At 35.2% G+C, this 15,856-nt stretch overlaps 1 protein-coding gene across 1 annotated transcript; it reads right to left on the bottom strand.

Moving 5' to 3' along the window:
- Window positions 1-8,897: 8,897 nt before the first annotated feature.
- On the bottom strand, window positions 8,898-11,198 carry LOC149528130 (uncharacterized). The gene has a single exon (XM_089811397.1). The coding sequence runs from the start codon at window positions 11,018-11,020 to the stop codon at window positions 9,224-9,226; it is 1,797 nt and encodes a 598-aa protein (XP_089667523.1). The 5' UTR covers window positions 11,021-11,198; the 3' UTR covers window positions 8,898-9,223.
- Window positions 11,199-15,856: the final 4,658 nt, after the last annotated feature.

Genomic DNA, 15,856 nt, shown 5'->3' with positions numbered 1-15,856 from the left:
TTTGTACAATAATAAAAGTTGTTGCCCCTTGACCCTATCTTGAGGGTATTGCCCCCAAACCCACAGTGAATAATCTAGGTGGAAATTGGGCCCATAAATATTCAATGCATATTTCAAAATTTGCAAACTGGTCCTTTGTACCCAAACTTGGAATCAAAAACCCAAACCAGCATCCTAGCCAAAAACAAATAGTACAAGATAATCTTCTACTAATTTATAATTTTAACAGCCAAAATAAAGCAATCAAATACGATTGTGACAATTAAGAAATTCAAGATTCACATTAAAACCCTTTTAGAAGAGCACCACAAAGAAAAACGTTTAAGATCTATTGTCAAAATCTACCCAAAACCAGTCTCTACCATTAGGAGGCACCCATCTCCAAACGGACAAAATGTTGGCATTCTTGAATATTGCCTCTTCAGTGAATGATAATCATTTTTCAGTCTCCTTCATTAAATCTACTTGTAAATAGGCAGCATATTTCAAATGTGCAATCTACTTCAATAATCTTAAATTTTGCTTGCTTTCCTTACCCCCATTTCTTTTTATAACACACCAGACCTCTTCATGAAGAGGAGAGATCCATGCAAAAGAGGTGACTTCTCAAGAAGGCTTGCTCTCATCTAAAAGATCCCAACAAATATTCAAATGGAGTGACAAGTCCCAAGACATGGGCACCAACAATTTTGGGCACCTTGGCCGGCATAAGTTATAATAATTATATTAGATCAAAATGTTACATCATTGGTTGGACGGCCATTTAACTCAGAGTTCAATAAAATACAGTGGCATTAGCTCTCCAAGACATCAATGACAAAATTACTAACATATACATATTACTTATGAAAAGATATGAGGAATATAAGAAAACAGCCAAGTATTTTATGATATTTATATCAGGATTCAAATGCATAGCTTTTTAGTAAAACTCATTGGCCCATATTTCATGAGTAGAGATTCACATAACTCTCATGAGAATGAACAGACCACAAACCCTTCATTGCATCTAGGTACTATAACCAGAGATTCTCCGATTACCAATGTCAGACAAGGGGAAATGTAATTAGGATTCTGAACTGCGAAGTATACTTTCAGTCAAGAACTACTGCATGCATTTTAAGTATCCTAGATCAGTCTCTACAAAAGTTCCACAAGAGGTTTGAAGCATCTTCGGCAGAGCTGAGAATGCAGCGATAATCCAGCAAATAAAATGTTAGAAAACTGAAACTTACTATTCTTAAATTATCATGAGAATGCAATTTCAGCTACCTAAAAACATGATGTTAATCATAACAGTAGTGCAAAAGTCCAGAATTTTTCTTCCATGTAACTATGTCCCTATTGATCCAGAGAAACACATCCCAGTAACATACACCCAACTAAGCATAAATGTGGCAATTGTAATAATCTATATTAAGGTCCTTATCAGAATGGCCATTGAGACTCCCTATATCCTTTGCACTTTGACAAGGAAACCATAGTTACCTAATGGACCCATGAAAACATGAGTATGGCAATTTCAGCTACCTAAAAACCTGTTATTAACCATAGCAGTAGGGCATAAGTCAGAATTTTTCTTTAACCATAGCAGTCGTGCATAAGTCCAGAATTTTTCTTTATGTAATTATGGTCCTCTTAATCAAGAGAAACACCCATTACCATATACCCAACTAAGCATAAATCTGGCAATCGTGGTGATATATATTCGGGTACTTATCAGAATGGCCATTGAGATTCCCGATATCCACTGTATTTTGACAAGGAAAAAATACTTACATAGTGGTCCCATGGAGAGGCTTGAGCAATCTTAGCTGGCATGACTGACCAATTTAGGAATGAATTTTAAAGATATGTACGCACCTGCACTAGAAAATGTGATGAATCTCATCTTTTAAAATTTATTAAGAAAATAAACAGCACCAACCAGATGCTTATCTTTGATTGAAATACGCTCCCTAATAGAAGGAGCTACAACGTTCTACAACCCCACTAGCAGGCAGCGGCTCAAATCCTCCCACGATCCCAGCCCCAAGAAATAGACACTCCAGATTCTCAAGATAAGGATTAAGAATAGAAGTTTTTAAAAGACCAACTGTTAAAATATAGGATCTCTGATAGTAAAACAATTACAAATAAGTGCTTTTAATTTCTGAATTGAAAGAACAAAATGACTTTACTTATCTTCTTTGTGACTGCAGCAGGTTCTTTAAATTCTTCCTTCCTCAACACTGATAGCTTTTACTGGATCACTGTAAGACAAGTATTGTGAATGATAATAGCAATAATATTATGAGAGCTCTGCAGGTACTTGTATGTCTTTTGTATATATTTTCACTGCAGGTTAGCGATCTCAAATATATACATGAAGAAGCGGTCATGACTCCGAAGAGTCATGCCCTTACGTGGCCCAAAGGTCACGTAGGGACATGCCTCTTCGGAGGCATGTTAACTGCGTAACTGTTGATAACACTGGGTTTAAATTGCAATATAAATCGCATGCTTATAATGGGATTAGTTACGGGTTGAAGACCCAATATAAGAAGCATGCTTAACACCTCGACAATGTCATTAGTCGGGAATAACAAAAGTCATTATAATTTCCAGTTACAGGTAACATGAAACCCGACAATGATATCTGCTATGTATTATGATAAATCCGACAGCAAAGTCTGTCATGTGTAACATGAAGGTTGACCACTCAAGTTGATCGACCATAATGCATATTTATACTGTCATAAAAAATATACATACATAACAGAGGTGTATGTATACGTACATGTATGCATACATTATTGTGAATACATGTACATATAGATATGCCTCTGTCATGTATATCAGATAGTGATGTATGCATACTTCTTAGCAATACAAGACAGATATCAGAGTCAGAATGTCAAATGCTTATATCTCTGAAATGATAACATCATAAAAGATTCAGATTTCCTTCTCCTGATGCTAAAACATCAACACTCCCTCTTTAGCAAGGGAGAAGAAGTAAAACATTAGTCAGAGTCATCTTAATAAGCAATACTGCATGAACAGTAATTGATCTCCACTTGCACTTAAGCAATGTCTAGAGTTAACACAAATATCCTCTACTTGCACTTAAGCAATGTCTAGAGGTAGGTCAAGAATAATCTCTACATGCACTTAAGCAATGACTAGAGAAGCCTGAATAATAATCTCTACTTGCACTTAAACAATGTCTAGAGAAGCTCAAAAAATAATCTCTACTTGCACTTAAACAATGTCTAGAGAAGCCCAAAATAATCTCTACTTGCACTTAAGCAATGTCTAGAGAAGCTCAAAATAATCTCTACTTGCACTTAAGCAATGTCTAGAGAAGCTCAAAAAATAATCAACTATTTACAAGATTGTCACCTTGTAAATAATTTTAGATTACTAAATATGTCCATGAAAGATCGTCACCTTTCATTACATAAAAATAGAAAAAACAAATAATCCATTCTTTTATTTTAAAATATTTCCATTACAAATAATCATACCAATTCTTTCCCTGAAATATTTCAATTTCACCTTAGCAAGAGGTTTGGTAAAAATCTTAGCTGTTTGATCATTTGTACAAATATACTCTAATTGTATAACTCCTCGAATAACCATATCCCTGATGTAATGAAATCGATATATGTTTAGAGCAATTATGAAACACAGGATTAGAGGAGAGCTTAATACAACTTTGATTATCACAATGAACCACAGTGGGCTTCATTGGTCTTTTGAAGAGATCAGAGAGCAACTTTCGGAGCCATACCGCTTCTCTGGCACATACAGAGGATGCAATATACTCAGCTTCGATAGAACTCCAGGCCACAAAAGTTTGTTTTCGACTAGTCCAAGAGATCATACCAGATCCAAAACTGAAAAAATATCCAGAAGTACTTTTGCGTTCAATAGAACTTCCAGCCCAATCAAAATCAGAGATTCCAGATAGCTCAAGATTAACTTTGTCATATTTGATTCCCATTCCAATAGTACCTTTTAGATACCTCATTATGTATTTAGCTGCCTGCAAATGTATCTTCTTAGGTGTGCACATGAACTGACTCAAAGTATGAGTTGCATAGCAAATGTCAAGACAAGTATTAAGTAGGTACATTAAGGATCCAATAATCTGCCTGTAGTGAGTAAGATCCACATCTTCAGATTTATTCATATCATCCTTTAGTTTGTGTACGTTTATCTCCATAGGTGTAGCAGCTGGTTTGCATTCCATCATACCAAACTTGGTTAATATGTCAATTGTGTATTTTCCTTGGTTTAGTATAATACAGTTGTCTAGCTGTCAGATTTCTAATCCCAAAAAATAGTGAAGTAACCCTAGATCCTTCATTTCAAATTCAGCTGAGAGATCTTGTTTACATTTTTCTATCATGTGTTCATCACCAGTGATTAGTAAGTCGTCAACATATAATACAAAGATAACCATATCATCACCTTCTGTTTTGAAGTATAAATTAGGATCGGCTTCATTCTTGGCAAATCCCAATTTTAGTAAATAATTATCTGTTCTTTCATACCAGGCTCTAGGAGTCTATTTAAGACCATACAGTGCCTTCTTTAATTTACAAACATGAGTTTGGAGATTAAAGATACTGAACCCTTCTAGCTGTTCAACATAAACTTCTTCATCAATCTTTCTATTGAGAAACGTTGTTTTGACATTCATTTGGTGTATTTTCCATCCTTTAGATGCAGCAATAGCTAGAATAGTTCTGACTGAAGTATATCTGGCAATGGGTGCAAAGGTCTCATCATAATCGATTCCCTCCTTTTGAGAGAAACCTCGGGCCACAAATCTTGCCTTGTATTTTTCAATACTTCCATCTGCAGCATGTTTAATCTTGAATAACCATTTGGAAGAAACAACAGATTTGTTTTTAGGTCTTGGTACAATTTCCCAAACATCGTTTTTCAATATTGAATTATATTCCTCAATCATGGCTTCTTTCCATGATTGATGTGAATGTGCTTCCTTAACATTGTTAGGTTCAGATTTAATGAGTTCAAATAACAGAGCAACATAACAGGATTGGTTTCTGGTTCTTTTGCTTTCCTGAATTGCATCATCTTGTTCAACTTGATTTTCAGCTAACATCTTTCTGGCCCAAAGGGGTCTCTTTTTGTTGTTAAGGTTGATGTTATTAGATTCAATATGATTTGACATGGAAGAGATGTCAGAATTTTCCTCCCTCTCAACTTCTGTATCTTGATCTTCTTCTGAAATAGATTCATCATTATTTGAAGTTTTGAAGACAGTATCTTTTTCGAATATGACATCTCTACTAATCTCAATAGTTCTTTGTCCAGAAATGTAGATTTTGTATCCTTTTGAAGTTTCACTATAACCAATGAATATTCCTTTCTTCCCAGCAGGTTCTAATTTGGTTCTCTTTTCTTTTGGAACGTGAATGTAGACTGGACACCCGAAAATTCTTCGATGACTTAAATCTGGTTTAACTCTGGTAAATGCTTCTTCAGGAGTGATGTTTTCCAATATAGAGTGAGGAAAACGATTTTGAATATAGACAGTTGTATTAGAAGCTTCAGCTCAAAAAGAATAATGGAGATTTTGATCATGTAGCATAGCCTTGGCTGACTCGACAATGGTTCTATTTTTTCTTTTAGGTATTCCATTTTGTTGAGGATTAATAGGTACGGAATACTCCCTCTTAATCCCAACAGAAATACAAAATTTTTTGAAAATATCATAAGTGAATTCACCCCCATTGTCAAACCTAAGGGTTTTGATCTTTAGATCTGATTGATTTTCGACTAGGGCTTTAAATTCTTTAAATTTCGATAAGACTTTAGAAGACTCCTTTTGTTTTAGAAAATAAATCCAAGTTCTTCTGGAATAGTTATCAATGAAAATTACGTAAAATTGACATCCATTTAGAGAGGGAACTGACATCGGACCACAAAGATCTGAATGAATCGACTCAAGTATGTTTTTAAATTTATGAACACTATTGGGATATGAGTGTTTAGTGTTTTTCCCTAAGGCACACCCTTCACAAATACTTGAGTGATCAGAATTAAGATTTGGAAGACCTTTTACAATTTTACTTATAGATGCTAAAGCTCGAAAATTAAGATGTCCTAATCTTCTATGCCAAATTTCGATGCAGTTTGTCTTATTTTTACTAAGAGTTAGGTTTAATTCTGGGTTTTGAAACTTACATAATTTATAAAGACTCCCATCCCTAACTCCTATGGTTATAGCTTTCTTGATAGATGAATTCTTAGTCCAAGATAGAACTTTATTTCCTTGAAATGCAATGTGGTACCCTTGATCAGCAAGTCCAGAGATGGAGACAAGATTTCTTTTGATCTCAGGCACATAAAGAACGTTCTTTAGTTGCAGAGTGATATCAGAGTTTAGTTGAATAGAACATGTACCAATGCCTTTAATTGGATGAGAGTTGTCGTCTCCAATAGTAACTTCTTCTGATTCATGATTTGAGAGAGTCTCAAACTTGTCTCTAAATCCGGAGATATGGCCAAAAGCTCCATTGTCTAGGATTCAGGTGTCGTGATTAGAGTTTAACTCACTTGAGAGAGCTACTATAAATGCATAATTATGTTTGTCTGTCTTTTCATTATCTTCTACTTTAACCTCTGCCAATGCTGCTTGAATTTTCTGTTTTCCAGGACATGCATAGTAGGAATGACCAAGCTTATCACATTTAAAGCATCTTACTTTGGACCAACCTCTATTTTTGTGAGATTTATGATTTTTAATGTTTCCCTTCTTGTTATGATTGAACTTTCTTTTCTTGTTTGACTTGAAAACAAGGCTTGAATATCATTATCTTGATTTGAATTTAAACCTCTGGATGCTAGTCTGGACTCCTCTTCAGTGCATTTATGCTTCAATTGATCAAATTTTGGAAGTTCAAGACGAGAGCTTAAACCTCTTATGAAAGTTTCTCATGATAGTGGAAGTCCTCTAAGGGCGATCATACTCAATTCTTTATCATCTATTTGATTTTGCATAGTAGCTAATTGATCCTTTAACTCAGTGATTCTAAGGAAGTAAAATGTAATGGATTCTTCATTTTTCATTTTTATGTATAGAAGATCTTGTTTCAAGGTGAGCAATCTACTTGTATTATTAATTTCAAATGTACTTTGAATTGTAGAGAACATATCAAATGCAGTTTTGAGATTTGCTATAGAAGGAAGAATATGATCTTTAACTGAATCTACGATTATTTTCATAGCCTTATTATTGTGCCTTTTCCATGTTGCTTTCTCAGATTCGTTTTCAGGCATAGGTGTTTTAGATTCAATGTAATTTTCCAATTCCATCTCCCTTAGAATTATTAAGAGTCTGATTTTCCAAGAGGAAAAATTTGAAGCTCCATCTAATCTATCTTCAATTCTTACATGGTTCACCATCTTTTAATGCTCCTTTCCAAATTTTCTTTTCTTTTTAAATTAGACTCGGAAATTTAAATTTTGCAATGGTTTTCTAATCAGTACTGCTCTGATACCATGTTAAAATATAGGATCTCTGATAGTAAAACAATTACAAATAAGTGCTTTTAATTTCTGAATTGAAAGAACAAAATGACTTTACTTATCTTCTTTGTGATTGCAGCAGGTTCTTTAAATTCTTCCTTCCTCAACACTGATAGCTTTTACTGAATCACTGTAAGACAAGTATTGTGAATGATAATAGCAATAATATTATGAGAGCTCTGCAGGTACTTGTATGTCTTGTTGTATATATTTTCACTGCAGGTTAGCGATCTCAAATATATACATGAAGAAGCCGTCATGACTCTGAAGAGTCATGCCCTTATGTGGCCCAAAGGCCACGTAGGGACATGCCTCTTCGGAGGCATGTTAACTACGTAACTGTTGATAACACTGGGATTAAATTGCAATATAAAGCGCATGCTTATAATGGGATTAGTCCTTGTCGTTGTGTATAGCGACAATTAAGGTTCACATCTTAATGAAAACAGATACAGTTACTGTTGACAAACAAAAACAGCAACATTATGTAATACTCACATAAGCAGCATATTTCCTAGATAAAATATGCGCTAAAATGCCTGAAGTCAATGACTAAAACACATTCAACCAGTTAAGAGGTTGCTAGCAAAAAGTTTCACCATAAGACCATACGTGGATTAAGTGAAAACAAAGTAGCTACTAATGCTCCAATCTCTGAACTGCAACTCCAGCTGAGGCATTTTAATAGAACAGATGTGAAAATTCTATAGACCAATGTCAAAAAGGAAGTATATAAAATTAAAATCTTCTAGGTTGCACCATTTTTTGTTGATGTTTGTAAACTTCCATGATAACCTACATTTTGATGCACATAGAACCAACAACAATCATAGAGTTCCCTAAAACAAACCAGAATATCCATAAAGGTATGCATTGCACAAAAAATCTAGAAACCTTTCCCTGCAATAAATTAACCAGAAGGCATGCTCTAAATAATACAAAATATATTTCTAGCATTTTCATTACAAAAAATTATATAAAAAAATAGTACCCTCATCCTACAAGATGGTCAGTTTATTTTACAAATAAGGCATAAAAAGAGGCATACAAGGATTTCTGTCAGTCTTAATAAGCAAAATTCCGAAGGAAAAATGACTAAAAAAACAGAAATAATTTTTTTTTAAAAACCTATGTCATTAGTTACAAAATTCCACATGTTCAAACTACTAAGTAAATAAGGTCAGTTGCAATGAGATATCTAGATTGATGTTTGTAAATTTAAATGGTAACCTCCATATAGAATCAACAAATAATTATAGATTTCTCTAAATCAAAACAAAATATTTATAAAGGTGTGCATTGCACACAGAACTTAGAAACCTTCCATTCAATAAATTGATCAAAAGATATGGACTAGAAGATACAAAATATATTTATAACATTTTAGTTGCAGAATATTGTAAATGAAAGTGGTACTCTCATCCTACAAGATGGTTGTATCATATTGCAAATAAAGCATGAACAGTGGCTTTATACAAAAATTACTGTCAGCCTGCATGAGGATGTTTAAAAGGAAAAATTACTACAAAAAACACCCATGGTAACAAAAACAAACATTTTACCATAAGTTACAGAAAACCACATGTTCGAACTACTAAATCACCACCAATTCAATCCAAATAAAGGTCAGTTGCAATGAGATGCCATAATATTCTGACATAGCAATCCAAGAAATCTACTGGTGGTGAAACTTAGCAATGCGTAGTTGGTATTCTTCTTGCAATAATGCTAAATGTTTGGAAGCAGCTTCCATCTCAAGTAACTGTTGTTTTTGCCACTTCTGATCCAGCATTTCAGCTTCTGTTTTGCTCAGTGATGGCAACTCCCTCCCAGAAGGAATTCCGCTAATCATTGAGAAATCAAAGCCACTGGTTCTCGCAGTGTTAGAAGGACGTTGAAATTCTCTCTTTGTCGTATTCACAAGATCCACAATATCATTCTTGAACCCGTCAAGCATATCCTGCAACTGACTTTTTACCATTCTAATGTTCTCTTTGCAGTGTCGATCAAACATCTGGTATTGCTCGGTATTTACAACACATGGACTTCCATTTGTAATGCCACTAGGAACATTGTCGACTAAATTTTCCTCATTGTTTGGTAGATTAGTGGTTGCAGTCCTCCTCCTTCCCTCAGATGTTTCATTCTGAAAAGGTCGCTTCAAATTCTCCCTAGCATCATGACTACCTGCAGCTGCAGTGCCCACCCCCCTGCTTCCTTTCGAACCTCCATTCGAGACATGTGGTGTTGAATTTTCTCTAACACCGGACTGCTTTGGTGCAACATTTGCATCACGCGGTGTTGAACTGCCCCCAGCATTGGACCTGGACAGTATTAGAGCAGCGTTTGAATGTCGCAGTGCTGAATCCTCGTCATCCGTGGATTCACTTTCACTCTCATCACTCTCCTCAGAAGAATCCTTCTCTTCTCCCTCATTATCCTCAGAAGAACCCTCTTCTTCCCCCACCTTCACCTTGCTTCTCTGTGTACTTGCATCTGCAACCCTGTTGAGCACGCCTTCAGAAATATGAGAAATCCCCTCCTCCTTTTTCCTCTTAGTCTTCGTCGCTTTCACAGTATCATGCTGTGACAAATTTACAATGACATTTTGGTCACCTTCATCATGCTCTTCCCCTTCTTCACTATCGCTTTCATCTTCTTCCTCCTCTTCTTCTCCCTCCTGCTCCTTTAAAGTCATGTCCACATCTCCATTTTTGTTCATGTTCACCCCTTCTCTCTCTCTCCTTGGATCCGCAACAGCATTTTTCTTCTTCTTCTCAACTCTTGCATTACCTCCCTTACCCGCTTTCTCTGTACCAACCTCCTCCTCCTCTTCCTTATTTCCCCAAATTTGACTAGACAATCTATACAAATTCTCTTCGTGCGCATTCTTAAACCCAGCAAAACCTTTATCCATAACCTTACCTCGAGACACATTAAACTTCGTCTTGAGACCCCTATACTTAGTATGCAGCTGATGGTTACTGTAATCCCCATCCAGATCATTATTAACGGCCTCATAAAAAACACCCATATTTTTAGGCAAACCCTTACCTTTTTCGCAACACGCCAGAAGCCTCCTCAGAAACGCAGCCTCATCCTTCGGATTCCAAACCGGGCCGCCTTTCTTTGCAGATTTTTCAGCTTCTGGGACCTCCGCCGCTTTCCCCTTAATATCTTCCTGGGCGGGTTTCTTCGATTTCTTGGATGACCGTTTACTGGCCCCTTTTTCTTGGGGCTCTCTAGGGCGCTTGACTGAAGAAGAGGGCTTTGATGGAATTGGAATATTGTTTCTATTTTTTTTGGGCGAGGTTTTTGTCTGCTGTTTAGTTGATGGTGGAATAGAGATTTTCTGAGTATTGCCTGAATCGGACGATGATTCGGCAGCGGTAGATGAAGAATGCTCAGAAGAAGCAGGCATCTCCTGGGAAGTGGGACTTCTGTTGTAATTCATTGAATCAGAAGAAGGCATCGCTCCAAACCGGGACAAAAAAAAGATACAGCGGTATGAGAGAAAATCTAATCAAAAAAATTCGTCGACAACAAAGTAGTAAGAGGGTTTAGGTTTAGCTTGGGAAGTAAAATGGACTAACAGGGGTTTACTTTAAGCTTGGGTTGATTGAGTGATGAACGTCTAAATAGCATATTAAAACGTGCCTCCTTACTATCGCCCATATATGATCGAAATGGTTAGCTAACCAACAAAATGGCTATTTAAATTAATCTATTATTAATTATTTAAAATTTCTAAAATACTCGTATTGTAATTTTAATTTAATATTTAATCATAAATAAATGTCCATTTTGTCTCGGTAGACGCTTACATATATATGCCCCCATGTCAAGTTGCACTCGTCATGCCACCATGACAACTTTTTTTTAAACTCACTTTTAAAACCAATTTAATTTAATTGTGATATTGTTGGGGTTGTAGTTCTTGAGTCAAATTAATTGGTCTATATGGAAAATATCTCATATTTATCAATTTAATTTAATTTATTGTATGTTTGATTTTCTTATAACTAAGTTATGAAATTTGTGTGTGTGTGTGTGTGTGTAGTTGAAAACAATTGAGCAATTGTATATTGTCATTGATGTTACTCATATGTTACATTCTAGCTGAGCACTACCAGTAGCAACCGAGCTTAGAAGACTCCAATATCAGCTAAGCAAAAGTTCAAAAGAAGCCAAGTTCAATGATCAAGTGCAAACCAAGCTACGTCGGTCATTGAAGGATTCAAGTGTTAACTGAGTCAGGTCGGTTACCAAAGGGGTTTAGTGTAAGCCGAGTGAGGTCGGTTACCAAGGAACTCAATGGTAACTGAGTGACCCAGTTTCAATTTTAGCTTACCTAAAGCACAATAGCTTTTTTTTTTTTTTTTTTTTTTGTTTGTTAATGTAAGTCGACTCAGTGGATGTTAATTGCTTATTTGTAAAGGTATTCAAGCGGACTTGACATTGGGTTTCATATATATGAAAGGTCAAGTTGCGGATTGAAATATGGAAGTTGTGAAAGAAGATAAGATGTGAATAAAGAAGGATGTCTAATTAAGAGCAGAACATCCAAAGAGCTGCAAAGAATATCCTGATCAGGGAGGAACCAAAGGATAAACCAGAACAACGATTTGAATTTGCAAAACAGTTGCTTCATTAATTAGGTCACTCATTGTTACTCTTTAACAATTGTAGCAATGAAGAAATTTCTTGACAGAATTGACTTAACAACCATTTTGTAAATCCTCTAGCAAGGTGGCATTTCTATATTGAAGTGACTTGAGACCTTTAACTGCGCCACTCCTAAAAAGATATTTCAAATCCTTTAACAAGGTCACACCTAACAGTGTGTTTTGTAACCTTTAGCAGGGTTGGCTCCTAATAGGCCTCACTTCATAAAAGTGAAAAGTTGTAACTAGTTGCATTGGTGGTTTTCCCAAATTGGGTTTCCATGTTAAATCTTGATGTCTCATGTGTTCATGTTATTTGCTCACTACTTTATCTTTCTGCAACTAAGTTACTAAAGGTTAGTACACATTAATATCTCAAGATTACTTTGTTAACCTAGTTATAGTGAATATCTAGTTCTAATCGAGTTGTGCAAAGATTTGAGTTAATAAGTTTGTTTTGACATCTAAGGGACTTTGGAATTGTTTTAATGATAACTAATTCACCCCTCCCCTCTTAATTACTCCTCTTATATTTCCAACAATTGGTATCAGAGTTGTTGGTGCTTACAGAAAAGGTTTCAAGGGCCTAAGCTAAAGATCAAGATGTTTTACAGAAGACAGATTCCTAAGTTGAATAGAGACAACCTCAAAGCATAGCAGGAACTCACGAAGCTACATTTGGGAACCATTGATACAGGCCTAAGCTTCTAGGAGAACCAGTATGTGTCACCTCCTGATCCTTTAAATGTGGAGCAGATGGTAGATAAAAGAATCACAACACAATGATGATAGGCATTGTTTCTGCTCTCAATTATGCTAAATTTGATGAAGTCAAAGATTGTCCTATTGCTCATGAAATGTGGAACAAGTTGTAAAAGATCTATGGAGGAGATGACAATGTGAGGAGAGCCAGAGCAGAAAGTCTAAGAGGCCAATTTGATCAGATGAAAATGAAATAAGATGAAAACATTGTCAAATATAGTGAAAAAATCAAAGCAAGTGTGAGTGCAATCAGAGCTGTAGGAGGAAAAATAGACAATGTAATAGTAGTTAGCAAGATATTAAGAACACTTCTTCATACTTATGCAATTAGAGTTTCACGTATTCAAGAGATGAGATGTGATCCCAAAAATGATATAACTTTTGATTCACTAGTGGAAAGGTTAACAACTTTTGAGTTGGATAACTTTGATAACTATCTTCCTAGATCTTGGAACATAGAATCAGACACTCAAAGCCAAACTAACTCTTGGTAGAAAGGGAGGAGACTCAAAAGGAAAACAACCTGATAGTGAAGAAGAAGAAGAATCAAATGATGACGTTGATGCTATTGAAGCCCTGCTTGCAAGAAGGTTACCAAAAGGCAAAGGTAAATATAAAGGCAAAATTCCATTGATTTGTTTCTCTTATGAAGAAGTTGGTCAGATTGTTGCAAGATGTCCAAATAAGGAAATAAAATATGACATGAAATTCAACAAGTTCAAGGGAAAGAAAGATTTCAAAAGCTACAAAGACTACAAAGACAAAGGTAAGAAATCTTGTTATATTGCTAAAGATTATGACAGTGATGATGATGATGAAATGGTATATCTTGCTATTAAAGATGAGTCAGATAATGAGGATAATGAAAAATGGCATTTATTTCTCATGTTAGCAAGAATGACACATGGATAATAGATAGTGGTTGTTCTCATCACATAATTGGTGATAAAACAAAGTTTGAACACTTGGAGCACTACGATGGTGGAAGTATATAATTTGGAAACAACGAACCATGTTTTGTGAAGGAAAAATGATGTATTGCATTGACTGATGAACTCAAATGTGACAATGCTTACTGGGTTGAAGTACTGAGACACAATCCTTGAAGTGTGGCACAACTAAACAACATTAGATATAAGGTAGAATTCATGGATGGGAAGGCCAGGTCTTTGGATGGTAAAGGAAACCTAGTTGGAACTAACAATCAGACAAAAGGTATTCTATTCTATCTAGATCTCACTGAAAGTTCATGCCTTTTGGCATGAGTAGAGGAAAGTTGGCTATGGCAAAAAAGAATGTATCATGTAAACTTTGATAATCTAGTTACTACAAGTAAGAATAGAAGAGTAAGAGGTATTCCAAATCTGAAGAAACTTGAAATGGCCACTAGCTTCTAAAGTAAGAATTACATTATTAAAGAAGTCTTGGAACTAGTTCATATAGATCTTTGTGGTCCAATAGGCATAGAATGCTATAGCGGAGATAAATATTTCATTTTGTTTGTTGATGATTATTCTAGGATGATGATAGTAATGTACTTGAAGGATAAATCTAAAGCCTTTCAAAAATTCAAGTGTTATCTGGCTAGAGTTGAAAAAGAAACAGGGAAGAATTTAAAATGTCTAAGGTCAAATAGAGGAGAATTCATCTCTAATGAATTGAATGATTTCTGCAATGATAGAGGAGGAGAATTCATCTATAATGAATTCTATGATTTCTGCAATGAAATGGGAATCAAAAGATAGGTATCTACACCTGGTACACCTCAACAGAATGGCATAGCAGAAGAAGGAACAGATCCAGCATGGATTGTGTAAGAACACTGATGATAGAGAAAAATGTTGCATCTAAATACTAGAAAGAAGCAATCAGCACAACAGTTCATACCTTGAACCAAGTTCAACTAAAGAAAGGTACAAATCATACACCTTATGAATTATGGTATGGCTATAAATCTAATGTCTGTTATTGCAAAGTATTTGGAAGCAAGCGTTATATCTTGAAAGAGACAAGGAAAGGAAATTTTGATGCAAAAAGTGATGAAGGCATATTTCTAGGCTATTCCAACAAGAGCAAAGCATATAAATGTTTGAATCTTGCTACTCACAAGGTTATAAAAAGTTTACATGTAAAAATTGATGAGTTTGCATAAAAGAGTGAAGAACAAAGCAACAAGGAACCTAAAGACTACAAATTTTTTGTTTATTTTGAGTTTGATACTTAACCAAAGGTACAAACAAATGTGATTGGGCAACAACAGATAGCATCACTCTAGTAGTCAACACCACCAAAGTCACCTAAATATGCAGTGCAACTCAGGTTGCAACCAAAGCAATCCGAGTTGGAGACAATTCAAACTAAGTCCAAAGAGGAATTTGAGTCATAGATTGTGGGAACTGTGTAATGCCTTGCTAGGGAACCCCAAAGAAACTAACCTAAAGCTTCACTAAGTTGTCAAACATTTTTAAAAAAAGATAATAATAGCATCAACAGATAACATAGCGAAAGCAATATCTCACATACATACAACCATCCAAAACAAATTAAGTCTCTTAAGGGTTCCATGACGTTGAATCACATGTATAAGTTTATTAATATTAAATCTAATAGATAACCAAAATCTACACCATGGAATAATCACAAGTACAAATCCAATTAAATAATATATAATTACAAAGGATGTCACTTGGCATAACATGCATGCATGATCATCTGATGTACAAGTCATGGGGTATGAAAAGCTCAAAGAATATACATTATCTCATCAGTTCTTTGAAAAATTAGGTACAATACAATAGAATATTACTATCCAATAGAAATACAAGATTAGAAAGAAAGGAACAACTGCATAAGAACATCTAGCAACGACATCCAGCTATCGA

The sequence above is a fragment of the Cupressus sempervirens genome, chromosome 11 (assembly GCF_028749045.1).
Source record: "Cupressus sempervirens isolate cs-2001-9-10 chromosome 11, ASM2874904v1, whole genome shotgun sequence".
NCBI classification, from domain to species: domain Eukaryota; kingdom Viridiplantae; phylum Streptophyta; class Pinopsida; order Cupressales; family Cupressaceae; genus Cupressus; species Cupressus sempervirens.
The sequence above is the reverse complement of the archived record's forward strand: the minus strand, read 5'-3'. Positions and strand labels throughout refer to the sequence as shown.